The sequence below is a fragment of the Haliotis rubra genome, unplaced genomic scaffold (assembly GCF_003918875.1).
Source record: "Haliotis rubra isolate DU_JTF1 unplaced genomic scaffold, ASM391887v1 Scf100, whole genome shotgun sequence".
In the NCBI taxonomy this organism is placed as follows: domain Eukaryota; kingdom Metazoa; phylum Mollusca; class Gastropoda; order Lepetellida; family Haliotidae; genus Haliotis; species Haliotis rubra.
The window spans coordinates 871,458-894,427 of NW_025764893.1; the positions used below are offsets into that span (position 1 = coordinate 871,458).

Below are 22,970 nucleotides of genomic sequence, written 5' to 3' on the forward strand. Positions count from 1 at the left end.
GTGGATGGTGTAAATCCTATGAGGCTTTCATGCAGGAAGCAGAAATAACACAAGACAAATACTTATGATGCTGAGATTTTTTGTCAAACTTATACAATGAGTTTTTGGTTTCATCAAAACTAGTAGAGTTTGCAAAGTACTTATTTTTAAATCTGAGATAATTGTGTCTTAATCTGACCGAATTAAATAAATATTGATAAGATTGTTGTAATATGTCAAAATATATATACACATACGTTAACTCATATCTCTGTCAAGAACCATTACACTGTTATTCAGGGGCTACACAACTAAAGGGAGGTAACTCTAACAGGACTAATGCTCTTACCTCCACAGGTAGGTCCCAGAATCAGGCCTGTTCCCCAGGCCAGAGCAATGGCCGACATGCCAATAGCCTGGTTTGTGTTGTCTGAGACCTCATACAAGACAGTCTTCGCCGTGCCCACAGTGCCTGTAGTCAGTATTAGAATAATTCAACATGACTGAGATGAAGAATATGTCAACATTCGAAATTAAATGTAAATTGTGAAATTACTGGATCATAAGGCTGGAAGAATTGATCCACAAACATTGGACATTATTAGCATTGGGAATTGGTTGAAATCTCAAAATTGATGATTGGTTCATCATAGAAAAATATTGGGTAGCGTCATTATTCAGACTTTCCTATCTAGGTTGTTATTCCAGATAGTATAATGTGGTTCTATGGGTTGTTTTTTCTTTTTTTTAGAAACTGCAAATTCCATTTGCAAACTTCACATCCAATGCAAAATGATGCAACTTGCTACTTTAAAGTGATGACTAAGATGGAATGAACGTAAACCAACTGAGTCATTTAGAAATGTTGAGTCATGACTTTTCAGTAAGTGAAGTGAGTTTTCTAAGAATTAAACACATTTTCAGGCCCTGACAACTTTTTAGATATGTTCCATCGTCAAGTGTTTCAACAACAAAAACAGTAGTTCCAAAATCGTTTGTGTCCGCTTAGGAGAAAATATGATCAATTCCTTTGTCGTTTGGTCGCTGGGACCAGGCTTCGATTATTTCAATTAATGAGAACACTACTAAAAAATTAGCATTAAAAATTGTAAATAATGGAGTGTGGATTGGAGAACAAAGCAACTTGGTTACACATTGTGTCCTTCCAATCCTCAGTTATATAACAAGCATGAATGGGAATGAAGACCATCCAATGGTCAGATGGATCATAATGAATATTTTGTATTTAATAGGCAACATTACATCAATTTATACTCTAGGTAGATCAGGGTTAGAACTGGTTCTCACAACAAATAAGAACAGGATTGGGTGGTCAGGCTCTTGGACATGGCCATCTTATCCCTATTATGTAGATAGATAATGATCACTGGATTGTCTGGTCCTGTAGTTAGTCATGTGATATACTGTATGAAACCAATAACAAAACTATTGCCATGGTTATGCAACAGTCGCTATTGTTCGTATTCCTTCTCACTCTTATATGTCCAAGTAAACAATAATCTTCAGACAACTTTAGTGTATTGGTTGAGGTTTTGTTTTTTGGTTGTTTAATGCCATACTCAGCTATATTCCAATTGAGAAATAAACTGTTAATAATTGAGTCTCCATCAGAAAATCCAGCGGTCAACATCATGAGCATCAATCTATGCAGTTAGGATACGATGACTTGTGTCAACCACGTCAGCGAGCCTGACCACTTGATCAAGCTAGTCGCCTCTGACAAAAAAGCATGGGTAGCTGAAGACCAGTTCTAACCTGGATCTTTACAGGTGTATGGGTTGAGGGGCCATGAACTCAGCCAAGCCTTTATCTTATCCCTGACTCACCATTGCATAGGCCTGACATGAAGCGGAGGAACATGGCCATCGGCAGGTTGACAGAGAACCCAAATAACAAGGAAAATATGCCATTTCCTGCAATCGTCAGCAACAACACCACTTTCCTCCCCTTGACGTCCGACAACCAGCCCCAGAAGAAGCTGCAAATAGATGAATTTCCATTTTACAAGTCGCTTATGTTTGCATTCCTTCTGAAATGGTCAACAATAGATAATGCTTATATCAACTTCAGTGTATGCATGATTTAATTGTCTTATATGTGTATCTAAAGCAGTTAGGTCATTTCTTTTCAAAATATTTTGAATCATTTAGTTCATATATTTTCAAATTATTGGAAGGAATGGTTTTCCATGTTGTATAAGGAGTTCACCTTGCTATGTAGAGTTACCTCCCTTACGTGAGCCAGAGACTTATGATTATTGATTCAATCCTGGTTCATCCTGATAAAGTTTTCAATTTTATATAAGATATTCTACAATTTTGCGTCATATGAAGCAGGCTGTATTGTTTATGCTTGACACCTAACATGGAATGAAGCAGGTTGTGCTTGATACATGAAGAAGCATTGATAACAGAGACTGCCTAATACTAGAGCTGGTATTGGCATACAACTTGCAAAACGATTCATCACGATACTAAAATGTTCGTCACGACGATATATTGCCAAAGTATTGTGTACTGAAGCTGCGATACGATACGAATCCCGATATAAGGGTGGCGATATGATACATATCACGATACTAACATTGTAAATTCTAACACCAACTATAAAACACTTTAAGATCAAAACAAAACTATTTCGTCAAATTCCGACAGCGTTTTTCAATGTTCACTCGGAAACGAGATAATTAAAGTTTTACACGGACTTTGTGAATGTTGATAACATGTGAGTGCTCTGTCTGACACAGTTCTTGATGCAAGGATATCCGAGAAAACGTTTACCTTTGAAGGCAAAATAAGTCAGCATATATTTTAATCATCCGACAAAAGTAAGTCTGTTTTCTTGACAGATTTCGAGATTCGGCAATATACAAATGTATCGTGGCCGATTTAAAGTATCGTATCGGGATATACGACAATGTAAAGCTTTGTATCGATTTCACTGTATCGGCGGCGAATTGATCGATGCATCGATGCGTATCGATGACTCGTCACACCACTACTTAATACTGTGACAATCAGGTGTCGATTATGAGTAACAAGAGCATGTTTTATACATTGTCAGGTATCAAGCACAAATAACAGTCTGCTTCAAAATGTATTCATCTATCATTGCATTAAAAAGTCCCACCATCACCCACTTTGGGGAAACATTTACTTTCTTAGCCAGCCTCATTTTCGACTAGAGATGTAATGATACAGAAATATTAGGACATGACTCTACACGACACGACACGACACAACATGACTTGACACAACACGACTCTACATGACACAATAGGCAGGGGTGAGGTGAGGTGAAATTGGGTTTTACGTCGTGCTTGAGAATATTTCGCTCATATGACGACGTGCATGCGTATGTGTATGTGCGGCTGCTTGTACTAGCCCAGACTGAAGCTGGTTTTATAGTGCTAGCCCACTGAGATACCATGCTGCAGTGAAGCATGAATACCCCACTCAGACACATTATACTGACTCCGAGCCGACCAGTCCTTGTTGTACCTATTAATGCCGAGCGCCAGGCAGGGACCAACAAGTACCATATTTTAACGTCTTTTGGTATGACGCGGTCGGGGATCGAACCCGCGACCTTCCGCTCTACGGGCGGACGCTCTAACCACTACACCACGGAGGCGGTCCAATAGGCAGGGAGAAGAATGTTGTTGAAACAACAACAACTGAAAGTCATTCTTGGGTCTGGGACCTTTATGATTCATGCATAAATTTACACAAAAATTACCCTCGATGTAACAAAATCCATGGAGGGTCTGCAGGTTGGCCTTATCCCTGAATGTGATACCTGACCACCATCAGCTGTCAGTCTGCTGACATAGCGGGATACTGAAACATCCACATGTGTTACCATCAAGTTTACCTACCTCCCACATGCTCTTCCAGCAAACACTGACGATGCAATTAGTCCCACATAATATCCCTTCGCCTCCTCCGAGTAGCCCAGCCACTGAAACAAAAATAATCCTTCAAACAAAGGCAGAAAATTGTCCATATAACAACAAATACAAAAGCGTCCTTCAAACAAAGGCAGAAAATTGTCCATATAACAACAAATGCAAAAACGTCCTTGAAACAAAGGCTGAAAATTGTCCATGAATCAACAAATGCAAAAACATCCTTGAAACAAAGGTAGAAAATTGTCCATGAATCAACAAATACAAAAACATCCTTGAAACAAAGGTAGAAAATTATCCATGAATCAACAAATACAAAAACATCCTTGACACAAAGGTAGAAAATTATCCATGAATCAACAAATACAAAAACATCCTTGAAACAAAGGCTGAAAATTGTCCATGAATCAACAAATGCAAAAACATCCTTGAAACAAAGGTAGAAAATTGTCCATGAATCAACAAATACAAAAACATCCTTGACACAAAGGTAGAAAATTATCCATGAATCAACAAATACAAAAACGTCCATGAAACAAAGGTAGAAAATTGTCCATGAATCAACAAATACAAAAACGTCCTTGAACTAAAGGTAGAAAATTGTCCATGAATCAACAAATGCAAAAAACACCTTGAAACAAAGGCAGAAAATTGTCCATGAATCAACAAATACAAAAAACACCTTGAAACAAAGGCAGAAAATTGTCCATGAATCAACAAATGCAAAAACATCCTTAAAACAAAGGAAACCTAGGACTCTGAAGGAGAGAATACTTTTCTCACTTTGTTTACAGATTAAACTGAACCTCAAATGATGAAACGATAATCCTAACAAACCTATTTTGAAAGATTTCCATTTAGCTATAATTATTCTAATGTCAGATCTTATTGCTCTGCTTCCAAGAGAGGGGTCAAATAACAAGTGAAGAAATATTGCTAAAAGAGGGGCGTTGGGGTAGCCTAGTGGTCCCGGGTTCGATTCCCCACATGGGTACAATATGTAAAGCCCACTTCTGGTGTCCCCCGCCATGATACTGCTGGAATATTGCTAAAAGCGGTGTAAAACCAAACTCACTCACTCAATTCTGAATGAGTGCCACAGCATTGCAGCTCACCATGATATGTACTCAACAGGTAAAATAGACACCCGTAACAAAGGTTCTGTTTGGACTGTCTCTTACATACATATATTTCCTGTACAGACACTGGGAACAATAAACTAACACCATAATACCTACAATTTGCACAAATTATGCATCTTCACAAGACGATTAAACATCCTAATCTTCACATTTCTCAGTCTGCCAGTCTTTGATGTAAAAATGCTTACAGGGGAAAAAAGTTGTTTTGAGAGAATTCAAAAGTCTCAAAACACATAAGTCAAACCAAGGTCTACATTTATCTGTCTTAAAAATACAATGTCCTCAGCCATGGAGAGTGACTCATTTCATTTTTCTCAGAAAATCCAGAAAAGTGTGGGTTCTGAATCTCAAGTTAATTTATCAGTTCAGTTAATAAAGTCATTGTTGAAATGACATCACATAAAACTGTTTATGAAATAAATCAAAGATGACATCATCTTCAATTGCTAGCAATAACTGGTTCCTAAAGCATTTATAAATCATACCTATGAATCTTTGTATTTGTGGTGGCTGATAATACTGCCACCAATTTGCATATTGCGAGATTAAATCTTAATGTAGTGCCACAATAGTGTTGAACTGATGATCAAAATTTAAGATTGGTAATCATTAAATATAGGGAATTTCGTCATCATCCAACCTATGTAGACTGAATTCTGTGAAGTATCTAACAAGCTGCTGCTGATGACAATAGTTTGAGTGAGTGAGTGAAGGAGTTGGGTTTTATGCTGCTTATGGCAATATTCCAGCAATATTATGGTGGGTGGGAGGGACCACCAAAAATGGCCTTCACACATTGTACCCATGTGGAGAATTGAACCCAGGTCTTCAGGGTGAGGAGTGAACACTTTAACCACTAGACTACACCACCGCTCTAACAATAGTTTGAATCCTGGCTAGTATTTTTTATCAGTGAAGAGTGAGTGGTTATGGTTTCACGCCGCTTTTAGCAATGTTCTAACAACATCACGGCGGGGGACACCAGAAATGGGCTTCACACATTGTACCCATGTGGGGAATCAAACCAGGTCTTCAGCATGATCAGTGAGCGCGAACGCTTTAACCACTAGGCTACCCCTCCGCCCCATCAGTGTACGGATGTAAGCTGAGGTCATAAGATATTAATTTTCTTCCAACTGGCTGTGTGTACATAGTGAAAAATACTGGGCAAAGAACAGACCACTGTGGCACTCCAAATGTCAGTTCGCATCAATCTGATCTCACATTATCAATATTGACTGACTAGTGACGTCCTGTGAGATATGATATGAACCATGATACAGTCTCAGCCTACAGCCTAACTTCTTCAAGAGCTACAGGAACCAAGAACCATCGATGGCTTCTTCAACCGACATAATCAGTGCTTCATCCATAGCTAGAGGAACCAAGAACCAACAAGTGTTTGCCACTGATATGGCAATGTCCCCAGCCGCTAAAGAATGGAATATCTATATTTACTACTTTTAATTTTTTGGTCACATAAAAGAAGCTTGAAATAACTGGGGTCTGCGTAATCCCCCTGTGTAGACTGTCACCAAATTTGAAGACATTGGGTACAACAGTCCATGAGATGTCGCATTAGCAAGAGTTTGAAAAGTGTTCAAAGTGTCATGGTGACCTTGAAGATAGGTCAAGGTCACCCAAATCGACTGGTGTCTGCGAATTCCCCTAATGTAGGCTGTCACCAAATTTGAAGACATTGGGTACAACAGTCCATGAGATGTCGCATTTACAAGAGTTTGAAAAGTGTTTAAAGTGCCATGGTGACCTTGAAAATAAGGTCAAGGTCACCAAAATAGAGGAACCAAGAACAAGTGATGGGTTGTTCAATAGCGACATAATCAGTGCTTCTTCAAGAGGGAAAGGAACCAAGAACAAGAAATAGGTTGTTAAATAAAGACATTATCAGTGCTTCTTCCAGAGGGAAAGGAACCAAGAACAAGAAATGGGTTGTTAAATAAAGACATTATCAGTGCTTCTTCAAGAGGGAAAGGAACCAAGAACAAGAAATAGGTTGTTAAATAAAGACATTATCAGTGCTTCTTCAAGAGGGAAAGGAACCAAGAACAAGAAATGGGTTGTTAAATAAAGACATTATCAGTGCTTCTTCAAGAGGAAAGGAACCAAGAACAGACATTATCAGTGCTTCTTCAAGAGGGAAAGGAACCAAGAACAAGAAATGGGTTGTTAAATAAAGACATTATCAGTGCTTCTTCCAGAGGGAAAGGAACCAAGAACAAGAAAAGGTTGAACATTATCAAGAACAAAAAATAGGTTGTTAAATAAAGACATTATCAGTGCTTCTTCCAGAGGGAAAGGAACCAAGAACAAGAAATAGGTTGTTAAATAAAGACATTATCAGTGCTTCTTCCAGAGGGAAAGGAACCAAGAACAAGAAATGGGTTGTTAAATAAAGACATTATCAGTGCTTCTTCAAGAGGGAAAAATGAACCAAGAACAAGAAATGGGTTGTTAAATAAAGACATTATCAGTGCTTCTTCCAGAGGGAAAGGAACCAAGAACAAGAAATGGGTTGTTCAATAGCGACATTATCAGTGCTTCTTCCATAGATAGAGGAACCAAAAACAAGTGATGGGCTGTTCAATAGAGACATTATCAGTGCGTCTTCAAGAGCTAAATAAACCAAGAACCAAGACCCAGTGATTGGTATTTCAGGGTTAAACTTTGAAGAATTTCATTCTGAGTCACCAACTGAATTACTATTAAAGAAAGGGTTGGCAAGAGAACACTATGATACTGTTTAAGCATACATGCTAGACAAGGCACAAGACAATATATACGGTGAGATTCTTTGCTAAAAGATTTCCAACATGTCAACTTAGGTGGAATCAGAGCATGTCAAGTGAGTTGCTGGCTTATGTGTATTTAACTTTGACTGTATGAGCTTTCAGGAACAATGGCTGCAATTAATACCAATGCAGAAAACCCATCTGTGTATCTTCCAAGCATGTTTAATGAAGAAGACGAACAAAATAAGAAAACAGATGAAAATGATACCAAATATATGAGAAACAGTTGGAGAGATATGAACAACAGCTGTTATCAGCGTAAATACTAATGACAGGACAGACAAAGATACTCTCATCGTATGTTAGGCCAGAGCGACTTTGTGGAGTAGTGGTGGGTCTCGGCCAGATGTCTGCATCGCAGTTTAATCCTTCATTACAATACCACGGTCTATTACATGCATTTATTTGGTAATTTACGTCATCTCAACCAGCAAGACAAAAATATGCATGATTTCATTAACACAATACAACAACATGTTGTGGTATGCAGACATTTGCAATTCAAATCATGACATAACATACACCTCGTGTGTGGAATAATTTTATTTTCTTTCTTTGTTGTTTAAACCTGCACTCAGAAATATACTGTATAATCTCACTATGCAGAATCGATCATGGAAATGATCAAGTATAAGCCACTTGTGAAAACCCAGATATCAAAACTGCACACATTATAGGGTTCACTCGAAACTGAAACATTCTTAACAATTTTAAGAGAAATGGTTTGTGTTAGGAATAGGATCAAAGACTCCAAATGTTGCAATTTTAGGCAAATGCAGTCATTACGTAGATGCATATGATGCATGTTTGAGGCAGTGGTCTAAGTAAGTATTATGCCACAGATATCCTAAACAGTGTTATGATGTTAGACAGAGTTGGTAGGAAAACATGGGATACTTATATAACGAATGTCTTATGTTCATTTGGCTCTGGGTGAGTGAGTGAGTTTAGTTTTTACGCCGCTTTTAGCAATATTCCGGCAATATCACGGCGTGGGACACCAGAAATGGGCTTCACACATTGTGCGCATGTGGGAAATCGAACCTGGGCCTTCGGCGTGACGAGCGAACGCCTTAACCACTAGGCTACCCCACCGCCCTTCATTTGGCTCTGGAGTCATATTGGATCTCAAGGCACTGGTTCAAAGTATTGTTTTATAAATGAATTCTAGTTCAAGTAAAAGACTTGAGTATCAAAATGTGGATTTATGATGTTTCGTGTTTTTAAAAATTAAATTTATATTTTCTGTGTAAGAAATCTGTAACATTTGAACAGAACTTGTTGCAAGTGGTACCAAAGGAAAACTGGGAGTTAAACCCCGAACACCAAGCAGGTTAACCAAAAGTAAAATCTTTTGACGTCTTTCAGTTTGACATGGCCATGGAATGAAACCGCAGACTCCTCAATGAGATAATAATAATGGCCATATATAAAGCGCCTGTTTCCACACACTTGTGCATGCTCAAAGCACTAACACATTATCACCCCGGATAACCCAAGCTGCCTGTGAGGCGCTAGAAGGTTAATAGTCACATGACTTGTCCCACCAGGTACCCATTTTCTGCTGGTTGAACAGAGGCAATTTTGAACAAACTCACTTGCCTAAGGTGAGACCACATGTATCACATGTGCTTCGTTGTGGGGCAGGACTGAAGGCCTAGAAACTCTCAACATGCCAAACACGGTCTCCCATCCAAGGAGTCTCCATGCCCAACGTTGCTTAACTGCAACTGATTATGACCTGAGCTCTACGCACAGGACCACAAACCACAACGTCGTTTGGTTTGACATAACCATGGAATCAAACCACTGACTGGACAGTGATGGTTCCTGACAGGGTGTCACTGTGTATTGGGTGTCACTGTGTATTGTTGCATGACCTTACCTTGACCATGTCCGGGAGGAAGGGGAACAGGAAGGTCAAGGTGAACGAACTTGATATCTGAAAAGAAGCAAAACTGACATCAATAAAACAAAAAGTCAATCACTAACATGAGACACAAAAGCAGGATGATACTTCCTCGGAAATTAATATATTTTGGACCTGTGCAGATCTGGGTTAGAATTGGTCTTTAGTAACAATGCTTGTCGTAAGAGGCGACTAACGGGATCAGGTGGGCAGGCTCGCTGACTTGGTTGACACGTGTCATCGTATCCCAATTGTGTAGATCTATGCTCATGCTGTTGATCATTGGATTGTTTGTCCCAGACTCGATTATTTACAGACCGTCGCCATATAGATGGAATATTGCATGCCCAAAAGCTATGATCACTGAAAACACTTTCAAAGTGACCAGAGTCGAAGTACCTGAGTCTAAAATGCTATAATTCGTTGTGCAGAGTTGTGTCCCCTTATCCTATATTTTGAATGAATTAGTTCATTCATTTTCAAATTATCGGAGGGCATTAAATCTGTCTTTATTAATCCTAATTGAATAACAGACAAGTGACACCTTCAACTCAATTATCCCCATTAAATTAGTTTACATTACCGCATCCCTTTGATTCATTCCGCACCTTGTGTAAAGGTGTGGAAACAACCTCAGTTCAGACGGATACTTGCCAATGAAAGGTAGGTGAATATCGAGTCTCTTTACAAATACCGAGTTAAAAGGGTAAATTTGGTCGTTGGGACTATGAAATTATATCGAGATATCCGAAATATCCACACATCTGTATCGAGTTAAAAGAGCTTGAATAATGATAAATTAGGAAAGATTATGCCGGGACCGAGATATCGAGTTATCAGAGTTCGACACAATGGTGCTCGACTGTACTTTGGCAAGTCTAAATTTCTTCAGATTCAGGCTGAAAACAATAACATTATACTGGCTTCTCTCTATCATAGACATAAAGGCAGTGATAAAAACTTTGAGTTTTACAGATTCCAATACATACCAAAGCTACAAACATCAGCGTTAAGTTCTTGTAGTTAGGTCGTGTGGTCTCTTTGTTTAGCTTGAACCTGGAGGATAATCCTTTGCAGCAGTTCCCTTGACTAAGTTCCCGACTAGGTTCTGCACTCGTCACCTCACTCTCTAGTTGATGGTCAGTAGTGTCATTCCGAATGACTGCCCCCTCCGCCACTGTGTCCACACCTTCCTGCTGCATGGCTGGAATAAACATGGATGTTTAGAGCTCAACATTCTAAACATGCAAAATATTGCGCACTATGCTGGTCGTAAGAGGCGACTAAGGGACCGTGCATAATTTATGTCTAGGGGTGATGATGAATTGATGGAGAAGCATGTACAATGTGAATGACCCCCCTAAATATATGGACAAAGTAAGTGACCCCCTGCATGTCATGTACAAAATCAATGACCCCCCTCCCTTCCCATAATTTTTTAGCATATTTTAAAAATATTTTTATGTACAAAATTGATGACAACACCCCCACCCCACGACCAAAGCGGGTGACCCCCCCCTTAAAATCATCATCACCTCCCTAGCCATAAATTATGAACGGTCCCTAACAAAATCTGGTGGTGAGGCTCGCTGACTTGGTTGATGCTTGTCATTGTATCCCAGTTGCATAGATCAAAGCTCATGGTGTCAATCACTCGATTTTCTGGTCCAGAGTCGATTATTTACAGTCCACTGTTATCAGTAGAGGATGAAATGTGTATACGAGACGGTCCCCCGTTACGCGTACAAGTGACTACCTGAGAGGGGGTCACTCATTTGCGTGACTGCCTGATCAATGGTTATGGCTGAAATCTTGCTGAGTGCGGAGTTAAACGACGGAGAAAGAAACACCACAGTAGTTGGCCATATGCTGTTAGTTTGTTTTTGGGTGTAAGACTTTACTCAGAAATATTCCAGCTATATGATGGCTGTCTGGAAATATACAGGCCTGAACCAGACAATCCTGTGACTGACATCCTGTGTAAATGCCACTTAAGGAAGACATCATGGGGATTGATAATGTAATCAGGATATGATGACAAAAATCAACCAGATTAGCTAGCATGACCATCAAAATAGTAAATCAAACTTTCACTGTTTACATACAAAACAATTCATCATTGTGTCGTAAGAGTGAGTGAGTTTAGTTTTCGCCGCTTTTTAGCAATATTCCAGCAATATCATGGTGAGGTACACCTGAAATGGGTTTCACACATTGTACGTATGTGGGGAATGAAACCCCGGATCTTCGGCGTAACAAGCAAACACTTTAACCACTTGGCTACCCCACCGCACCTTTGTGTCATACGAATAACAGTAACTTGTTTTATAATTGAACAATATATTTAAGAAAACTAAAACTTGTCATGGTGGGCATATCTGAAAAATGTTCTTCTAAAATATATGAACACAGAATTTTAAAATAATATCACAAACAATGGTTCTCTCAACTTCACACTATAGCAAATTCCTATCACCAAAGCATAACTTATTTGATTTAGTGATGATATGTGACACCACCTGTTACTGTGTGTTAGGTCTCAGATTCCTGAAACCATAGGAAATTATCATAAACCATAAGTGAGTGAGTGAGTTAATATTTAATGTCACATCGGCAATATCGCAGCCATATTGTAAAAAACCTGTCAACGAAGGACAGTAAAACAACTAGAATATCACAATTACAACTAAAACTAGTGTGGAGAGTTAAAACTGATAGCACTATTTGGACAATACAATATAAAAACAGGCTATAGATCACCATACTAGGGACCATGGGGACTCACAGTACCTTTGCTACCTGCATGGACCCTAGCTGGATTTACACCACCCCTTCAGCTGTTGGCGATTGTAAGAAATGTTAGCCAAAATTAAAATGACAAGAATGCTACGATTAAATATCCTGGCAAGTTCAAATTGACTTTGAACATTTTGGGACTTACATACCCTCTCAGGAGGACAATAATTTTACACTACTTCAACCCCCCTTTGAGGGAACAGCCACTAACAATCTCAGTTACTAATCTAAACTACCAATAATAAAATATGTATCTATTTACAAATCAGTTAACAAGTCTAATATAAAATCATAAAAATATATAAACAGGTATGTATACTATTCACACTTTGCTAAGGATCAAATCATGGATTCAACAGAAAACTATGATGTGGGGTCAAATTTGGTTTAAATATCTAAGTTTATTGTAAGCATGGATCCTAGGTTTCAGTATGTCATTGCATCTTGTGGATCCCATACCTGCTATTGACAGGTGTTGTGTACTCGCCAATGACTCGTTCCATGATTTGCAAAATGGTTTATTGGGGCCATGAAACCATTTTTGTGGTTACTCATGTATCAAGTGTATAAGGTTAGATAAAAGTGAGTGTTTGCCTAAGGAGGGGCTTCCATATAATTATTTATCTAGTTGTAAATGAATACAATTTCAAATTGTAAATCTACATTTAAGTAACGTTTAATTTTTGTGATCCTTAGCAAAGTGTGAGTAGTATAATACCCAAGTACCAGTACCTGTACCACAGTAACAACTATTAAAAAGGAGAAAGGTTCATCCTTTGTGAGTACAACTGACATTATGACTGATAACAAAAATGTATTCCACGTAGTGTTCAAATACTTTCAACACCTTCCTGTGATGTGAATTACTATTTTCGCATAAATCTATATTTAAATGCAACCTCATTTGAATGGGCCCTCAATATAGTTAATCAAATCAGACGACAAAAATTAATAACTTTCAATGGAAAAAGACATATATGACGAGCGTGATTCCATCATGTTAAAACCCGGTGAGATGGGACACAAAGGTCAGTGGGTAGAAACCTGATGACATCAACACTTATTGTAATCATGTGATTTGATTGTATATCTATTTATAGCATTGCATCACTTCAATCCAATTTCAAAACAAAGCTATGGTGGCAGATGGTACCACCATGTTCAGCATAATCATCATCATAATGATCTGATGATATAGTAGTCTGTCATACAGACCCTGAAGCAAACATATCCAAGAAAGCCCATGCAAGTCTAGATTATATGGCAAGTCAAATGAAGAAAGTCTCAGGGTTCCCTTTCATTATATTTTATTTTATTTTACTATGAACTTATTTTCTGTAAAATATTCATTTCAGAGACTAGACATTAGTCTAATGATATAGTGGACAAGAAAGGATACTGTGTCATTGAAATAGACACAGCATTCATCACCAGTTAGACTAACGCTTAGTCTCTGAATATATATAATTTTCATAGTAACAAACAAGCCCATTTAAATTGGTAAAGTCTGACTTAATCGTGAAGGTTATTTATTCTGTCTGGTCTACATGGTAAAGTCAGACTTAATCGTGAAGGTTATTTATTCTGTCTGGTCTACATGGTAAAGTCTGACTTAATCGTGAAGGTTATTTATTCTGTCTGGTCTACATGGTAAAGTCAGACTTAATCGTGAAGGTTATTTATTCTGTCTGGTCTACATGGTAAAGTCTGACTTAATCGTGAAGGTTATTTATTCTGTCTGGTCTACATGGTAAAGTCAGACTTAATCGTGAAGGTTATTTATTCTGTCAGGTCTACATGGTAAAGTCAGACTTAATCGTGAAGGTTATTTATTCTGTCAGGTCTACATGGTAAAGTCTGACTTAATCGTGAAGGTTATTTATTCTGTCTGGTCTACAGGGTAAAGTCTGACTTAATCGTGAAGGTTATTTATTCTGTCTGGTCTACATGGTAAAGTCAGACTTAATCGTGAAGGTTATTTATTCTGTCTGGTCTACAGGGTAAAGTCTGACTTAATCATGAAGGTTATTTATTCTGTCAGGTCTACATGGTTAAGTCAGGCTTAATCGTGAAGGTTAATTATTCTGTCTGGTCTACAGGGTAAAGTCAGACTTAATCGTGAAGGTTATTTATTCTGTCTGGTCTACAGGGTAAAGTCAGACTTAATCGTGAAGGTTATTTATTCTGTCTGGTCTACAGGGTAAAGTCTGACTTAATCGCGAAGGTTATTTATTCTGTCTGGTCTACATGGTAAAGTCAGACTTAATCATGAAGGTTATTTATTCTGTCTGGTCTACATGGTAAAGTCAGACTTAATCGTGAAGAAAATTTATTGTGTCTGGTCTACATGGTAAAGTCTGACTTAATCATGAAGGTTATTTATTCTGTCTGGTCTACATGGTAAAGTCAGACTTAATCGTGAAGAAAATTTATTGTGTCTGGTCTACAGGGTAAAGTCTGACTTAATCGTGAAGGTTATTTATTCTGTCTGGTCTACATGGTAAAGTCAGACTTAATCGTGAAGGTTATTTTATTCTGTCTGGTCTACATGGTAAAGTCAGACTTAATCATGAAAGTTATTTATTCTGTCAGGTCTACAGGGTAAAGTCTGACTTAATCGTGAAGGTTATTTATTCTGTCTGGTCTACATGGTAAAGTCAGACTTAATCATGAAGGTTATTTATTCTGTCAGGTCTACAGGGTAAAGTCTGACTTAATCATGAAGGTTATTTATTCTGTCTGGTCTACATGGTAAAGTCTGACTTAATCGTGAAGGTTATTTATTCTGTCTGGTCTACATGGTAAAGTCTGACTTAATCGCGAAGGTTATTTATTCTGTCAGGTCTACAGGGTAAAGTCAGACTTAATCGTGAAGGTTATTTATTCTGTCTGGTCTACATGGTAAAGTCAGACTTAATCGTGAAGGTTATTTATTCTGTCAGGTCTACATGGTAAAGTCTGACTTAATCGTGAAGGTTATTTATTCTGTCAGGTCTACATGGTAAAGTCAGACTTAATCGTGAAGGTTATTTATTCTGTCAGGTCTACATGGTAAAGTCTGACTTAATCGTGAAGGTTATTTATTCTGTCAGGTCTACATGGTAAAGTCAGACTTAATCGTGAAGGTTATTTATTCTGTCTGGTCTACATGGTAAAGTCAGACTTAATCGTGAAGGTTATTTATTCTGTCAGGTCTACATGGTAAAGTCTGACTTAATCGTGAAGGTTATTTATTCTGTCAGGTCTACATGGTAAAGTCAGACTTAATCGTGAAGGTTATTTATTCTGTCAGGTCTACATGGTAAAGTCTGACTTAATCGTGAAGGTTATTTATTCTGTCTGGTCTACAGGGTAAAGTCAGACTTAATCGTGAAGGTTATTTATTCTGTCTGGTCTACAGGGTAAAGTCTGACTTAATCGTGAAGGTTATTTATTCTGTCAGGTCTACATGGTAAAGTCAGACTTAATCGTGAAGGTTATTTATTCTGTCAGGTCTACATGGTAAAGTCTGACTTAATCGTGAAGGTTATTTATTCTGTCTGGTCTACATGGTAAAGTCAGACTTAATCGTGAAGGTTATTTATTCTGTCAGGTCTAAATGGTGAAGTCAGTAAAGGCAATAACTCCCAAACATGATTTTAAGGCACCACATTTCAAACACATGTCAGATCATGACAGTTACATAAGTGTGTACAATTTTAATTCTCTGCCTGAATAGTGAAAAAATTCATCAAAATTTCACACAGTATACACTAAGCCGAAATTTTAAGCATCAACTATTGAGTATCACACTGCAATACAAACTTCCATACAATATTCTGATATTCCAGCTTCCCAAGTCTGAGTCATTGCAGATACCTAATGCATCCATACAGGGTTGCATGTAACTGCTCTGAGTGACAGAAACAGCCAAACACTTAGCACAGTCATAGATGTCTGGACGCAGTGAATTAATTTTCTGAGTCCATTATCTACATTTGCACGTCACATAAAACCATGACTATGCAATCTAGCAGCAATGTTTATTCATACTGAATGGCAATTAATTCTCAAATGAAAACTCAGAAATACCTACAAATTAGAAATACCTAGCTGCAGTACTAATGGCTTAGTTTGAAATTATAACTGCACAATTTACAACGCAGTCATCATGCCTGAAGGACACAATCAGAAACCTAGTTATTAGTAAATAATCGAGTCTGGACCAGACAATGCAGTGATCTCAGGCTCACTGACTTGGTTGACTCATGTCATTGTATCACAATTGCTCAGATTGGCTCTCAAGCTGTTGATCACTGGATTGTCTGGCCAAGACTTGATGTTTCACAGACTGCCGCCATATAACTGGATTATTGGTAGCTGCAGTGTTAAAACAACCAACCAAGCAACCAACCCTACATGAGACAAGGCGTGTAATGATACCTGGTCTCTGTTTAACTCTGAGAGAGTAGGGTTTCACGACTTCCATATTCCAGCAATATCACAGTGTGGACACCTATAATGGCCTCACACAAAACAATTATAATGGGCTAGTGATACATTCAAGTTTACACTTTGACTGTACAGGTGTATAAACATAGCCACATTCTGTGACAGCTGGGTATACTCTCTAAACATTAGTACATAAATTCTGTTAACTGATGTCGAGAAATATATTAAGTGAGTGAGTGAGTTTAGTTTTACGCCGCACTCAGCAATATTCCAGCTATATAGCGGGGGTCTGTAAATAATCGTGTCTGGAACAGACAATCCAGTGATCAACAGCATGAGCATCGATCTGAGCAACTGGGAACCGATGACATGTGTCAACCAAGTCAGCAAGCCTGACCACCAGATCCTGACCAGTTGCCTCTAATGACAAGCATGGGTTACTGAAGACCAATCTTCTAACCTTCATGGGACACATATATTCAGATGGGATATAATGACTCCTTAGATCTTCAGAGTGTATACAAATGAGAATAACATGATATTCGTGTTGAATATATCACTGTCTGACATTCAGGAGAAGTGGTTCCAGAATCACGAGATAGTTGTTTTATAAAACATATCGTAAAATAACAACAAAATGGTGATAATTAAGTTTTCTTAAATTTGCATTGGCCATATCCTTTTCACACACTAAACGTCTTTTAAAAAATTAAACTGTGAATATAAGTATGAACATTTTCCATTTTGAATATTTCTAGAGAGTCATGATACATCAGGCTATCACTACTGCTGGTGCTGTCAGTGTGCCATATGATTGTACTATATTCACAGGAATTCAAAACCCCAAAAGGCACTGTTGGTTGTACATATAACCATAATGACAACTGATCGCTTCAAGTCACAATTAGTTTTAAATTAAACATGAATTATGCATGAGACACCTCTGAACCATATTTCAATGTGCCATGTGGTAATTAGCAGTCATATGCCAATTTTGGATTAGAATTACTTCCCTTGGGTTTGAGTAACTAAGCAACAGAGAGGATAATGCAAACTTTGACATTTTCAATAATACTTTATTCATTTCTATTACACTAACCAATATTTTCATTAAGAATTAAAGTTGGTTTAATACCACCACAATACTACTGAAAAAGTGACAATTATAGAAATGTTTTTGTGATAATGGTAAATTTGCAATATAATGACAATCAATGTAGAACAAACTTTATGGATAACAACTTCTTTTTATTCATGAGTGCAACGTTTCGATACAGAATCTTGTACCGTTGTCAAGCATGAATAAAAAGAAGTTGTTATCCATAAAGTTTGTTCTATATTGTACTTCCCAACTTCTAAAATGACACTTAAAGAAATAATGACAATCGTTAAAAATAGTCCCTTAAGTCATCCCTTTTGCCGATTCACAAAACAAAATATCATTTTCTGTGTCAATGAAAAGCAGAGGGCCAACTTTGACAACTACAACCATTTATTATCTGGCTCATCGTGAAATGTCTGATTCACAGATAATACATATAAAAGAAATGCATTCTTCTTGTTGGCCCACTTTAAATGCACACGGCACATCTGTACAGCTGAATGAAAGCCCCAGGGACCAGTGAAAAACAGATACACAAGAAAGAGATATATACCTGACATTAAGCAGTACAATTATAAAACAAATACCTGTAACTGGAAAGCACAAGTTCTTCCCAACTCTCTCTACAGCGTGACCTTTATTCATGGACAGATAGAACACCCTTGCTTGACCCCTGTAAACAATCTGTTGCAAACCAGCTGCTGCCCAGTATACAAGCCACAGATTTGATATCTGTCAACTGAAAAATAATTGCCTGGTACCTGCCATTTAGAGAAGACATTAAAACATGGCATCTAAATTGCCATGTTTCTTTTTGGTTTCTATTTGCAGAAAATAACCTTTTTTTCCATGACCTGAAAACATGTGCAGTGTCTTGTTACGTTGTCATGTCACAGTTTGTGTCTATACAGATTTCAAGGCCAGGATGTTCTTCAAAAGGTTACTAGGTGTATCAGCAGTGCCTAGGTTAAACACAGTCTCTGAAATAAAAATAAGTTGTTCACTTATCTAGGGATGTATTTAGGGATAAATTTGATATTTTATATTTATTTTAAAGTTCTTATTTAACAAATTTCAGAGGTATTTCATCATTTCATTTTAACTCAGTACTAAAAGTAATAATGTTAAACTAAATATCAAAGCCTTTCTCTATTTTGGTCCTTTTATTTGTGAAGTTATCTGTGAGATGCTTAATTCCTATTAGCTGCAGACTTTGAGGCGAATATTACACACATTTCAATGCCATAAGATACTGCGACATGTGGCACACATGAGAACAGATGCAACTTAGGTGCAGAAAATATCTGGGGCAGAATATTTTTTGTTAAAGATGTTAACACTGGTTTTCAAATACCCAACATGCAGAAGGGAATACAAATATACTGATGGCAACAAGTAAGGAAACACACGAATAAACAATTGCAAGTGTTTCTTTAATTATTTCCAGATTTCCACCAACAGTGCAATAAAAAACCTGCAAAGAAACATGAAAAAGAATAAAAGGAACACTTGTACGTTCATGTGTTACCTTATTTGTTTCTTTCGGTATTTACTCAACACCCGTAAGGTCATGCTGACCCAGACCATGCTGATTATGACGCAGGGGCTCGCATGTACCATATATGACCGTGGACAGGTATCAGGTCAAATTGTTCCATACATAAAAGTTATCCGGCAATACACATAAGTGCTGTCACATAACCTTAGTTATCATCATAAATAGTTGACATTTATAGAGCAAAACCTGCAATTGAAATGATGCAATGCTAGAATATATTTCTCTTTATAAAATTATAGTTTCAGATACTTTATTGTTCTGATCACTCTATCAGAATTCATCTCGGTATATAATATTGGGTATGTTTTAACTAAATCGCCAGCAGATTGGGGAGATGTGTGCACAGCTGATTGCTATTTCCGGTTCTGTATAAAAGACAAATACACACGGTAATTTTAATCCTGCATATAAGACAATGCCTAGCAAAAACAAATTAGAACTGAAAAGGTAAATCATCTTGTCTTGTGATGTTTAATTGCAAATATGACATCTTTACTGACAAAGTCTTCTCTTGTTTGTTCATGCGAAGCCATACAACACCTCTTTTTTACCCATTGAAAAAAGTTTGACAAAATGTAACCCATAGATTCCCAACTCCCTTCTATAAACTGCTTTTTGGGGTCCTCTAAATTCGGCTTATCTACGGTAATTCAAAAGGTGCATCATATAAAGTAAAATCTCGATTTTAGTTTTTATATATCCAAGATTTCTTTGTTTAATTAAGAGAAAGCAGTCCTTTGCACTTAAATTCAACTTCTGGAATCAGCAGATTATCATCATCTCACGATTTCGTGACGATGAAATTGCAATGTCAAGGACACCAGGAGAGTATATCACCTTGAGACCCATGGAACCAATTACAAACCATGTCTAATAACAATTGCTACGGTAGAGACGAGGTGCCTCGGTGTCGCCAGCTCAAACTAGCAGTTATGTCTAGCAGTTATGTGTGTTAGAGAATGACCGCGAATGTGAAAAGCCTAATCATGCTAATAGTAAGAATTGCTACAGTATAAGAATAAGAATGACACAGTACAGACGAGGTGTCTCGGTGTCGCTAGCTTAACCTCTGGTGAAAGACAAGCAGTTATGTGTGTTAGAACATGACCGTGAATCTGAAAAGCCCAATGGCAAATACAGGAGCAAAGCAAACATGTCCCCCGTCTGAAAAGCAAACACAACCACTTGTTGACATGCAGGTGCCCCATATTCAGTAACCGCAGGGTTCGAAACATTATCATGCAAATCTCTGATATTTTGGCAATATGTATTTATACTTGTAGCCATTTCTTGTCTGTAATGGTTTTATTTCTCCTTTGTCATTTTCATTTGTATTTTACAGTTATTTGTTTTCAATATTGACTGATTTTTAGTATCTGTTTCTTCAAGGTCAAACCACAATAGGTTATCGTCAGTTTGCCCACATGTGCTTTCGGGTTAAAATTGCTACATTGTCACATGCTCTAGATTTCCTCCGCCTGAGCATGGTAGTGTGCATGTAAAGTAAATATTATTATGAACTGACTGTTCCCACAATCAATCCTCAGGAAGCATGTGAGATAATCATCAAGCACTAGCAAAAGACTTCCAGAACTATAATATCATGTGACAAGAATACATCCCAATGAAACTTCAAACATAAACATCTAGACTCGTAAGATGGATATGATTAACTCCTGGAATCGTCAACCCTACAATCATTACAAAGTACAAAGGCTGAAAATTACTTTGTAAATGAGGATTTTCAAGTTTATTACAAAATAGATTTGCTATACAAAAAATACAAAAGATAGACTACAAAACCATCTAAACTTGCAAAAATGAGTGACCAAATTACCTATGACAAAAATATAATAGAATTTTTTAATGTACATTTCTTCCTTTCACAGAAAAGGAAAGCATGTTCTCAAGTAGCGACCAAACAACACCCTTCTCTAACAAAAATTAAACAGATATGGTGCGTATCTGCATAAACTATACAAATCATCAAACAGCCATTACGCAGTTAGAATTGGTCTTCAGTAACCCATGCTCGTCATAAGAGGTGACTAACGAGATCAGGTGGTCAGGTTCGCTAACTTGGTTGACACATGTCATCGTATCCCCATTACGTAGATCTATGTTCATGATGTTGATCCCCGGATTGTCTTGTCCAGACTCGATTATTTACAGACCGCCGACATATAGCTGGAATATTGCTGAGTGAGGCAGAAAACTAAACTCACTAATGGCTACATGCAGATTAACTCAACTAAAACAGCTCAACAGTCATTTTTTTAAAAATGGTCTACACATCATGCTGATTGGTTTAAAAATATCAAATACACAAGACCCAGAGTCATCAATATCTCTGGTAAAATACTCTTGATGAATATGTTAACTAGTTATGACTATGCCAAATGTTATATTGTTCTTCACATTGATCTAAGGAAAACAGGGGCGGTGGGGTAGCCTAATGGTTAAAGCGTTGGCTCGTCACGCCGAAGACCCGGGTTCGAATCCCCACATGGGTACAATGTCTGAAGCCCATTTCTGGTGTCCCCCGCCGTGATGTTGCTGGAATATTGCTAAAAGCGGCGTAAAACCAAACTCAGTCAGTCTGGTAAGGAAAACATGTATACATAAACTATTCATATACTACTACTGGCATGCTTGTATACATAAACTATTCATATACTACTGGCATGCTTGTATACATAAACTATTCATATACTACTACTAGCATGCTTGTATACATAAACTATTCATATACTACTACTAGCATGCTTGTATACATAAACTATTCATATACTACTACTAGCATGCTTGTATACATAAACTATTCATATACTACTACTGGCATGCTTGTATACATAAACTATTCATATACTACTACTACTAGCATGCTTGTATACATAAACTATTCATATACTACTACTGGCATGCTTGTATACATAAACTATTCATATACTACTACTGGCATGCTTGTATACATAAACTATTCATATACTACTACTGGCATGCTTGTATACATAAACTATTCATATACTACTACTGGCATGCTTGTATACATAAACTATTCATATACTACTACTGGCATGCTTGTATACATAAACTATTCATATACTACTACTGGCATGCTTGTATACATAAACTATTCATACTACCACTATTCATATACTACTGCTGGCATGCTTGTACATAAACTATTCATATACTACTACTGGCATGCTTGTATACATAAACTATTCATATACTACTACTGGCATGCTTGTATACATAAACTATTCATATACTACTACTAGCATGCTTGTATGCATAAACTATTCATATACT

General features: G+C 37.5%; 1 protein-coding gene across 1 annotated transcript in view; it reads right to left on the reverse strand.

Moving 5' to 3' along the window:
- LOC124266896 (protein ZINC INDUCED FACILITATOR-LIKE 1-like) overlaps nt 1-17,178 on the reverse strand; it is a 35,954-nt gene extending 18,776 nt beyond the window's left edge. Inside the window, exons 1-6 of the mRNA XM_046701738.1 lie at nt 16,987-17,178; nt 10,758-10,972; nt 9,745-9,801; nt 3,878-3,960; nt 1,827-1,978; nt 329-451 (exon numbers count right to left, since the gene is read on the reverse strand). Of these exons, the coding sequence (XP_046557694.1) occupies nt 329-451; nt 1,827-1,978; nt 3,878-3,960; nt 9,745-9,801; nt 10,758-10,972; nt 16,987-17,032 (676 nt within the window). The 5' untranslated portion in view covers nt 17,033-17,178. The remainder of the gene's footprint in view (nt 1-328; nt 452-1,826; nt 1,979-3,877; nt 3,961-9,744; nt 9,802-10,757; nt 10,973-16,986) is intronic.
- Between the last annotated feature and the right edge of the window lie 5,792 nt (nt 17,179-22,970).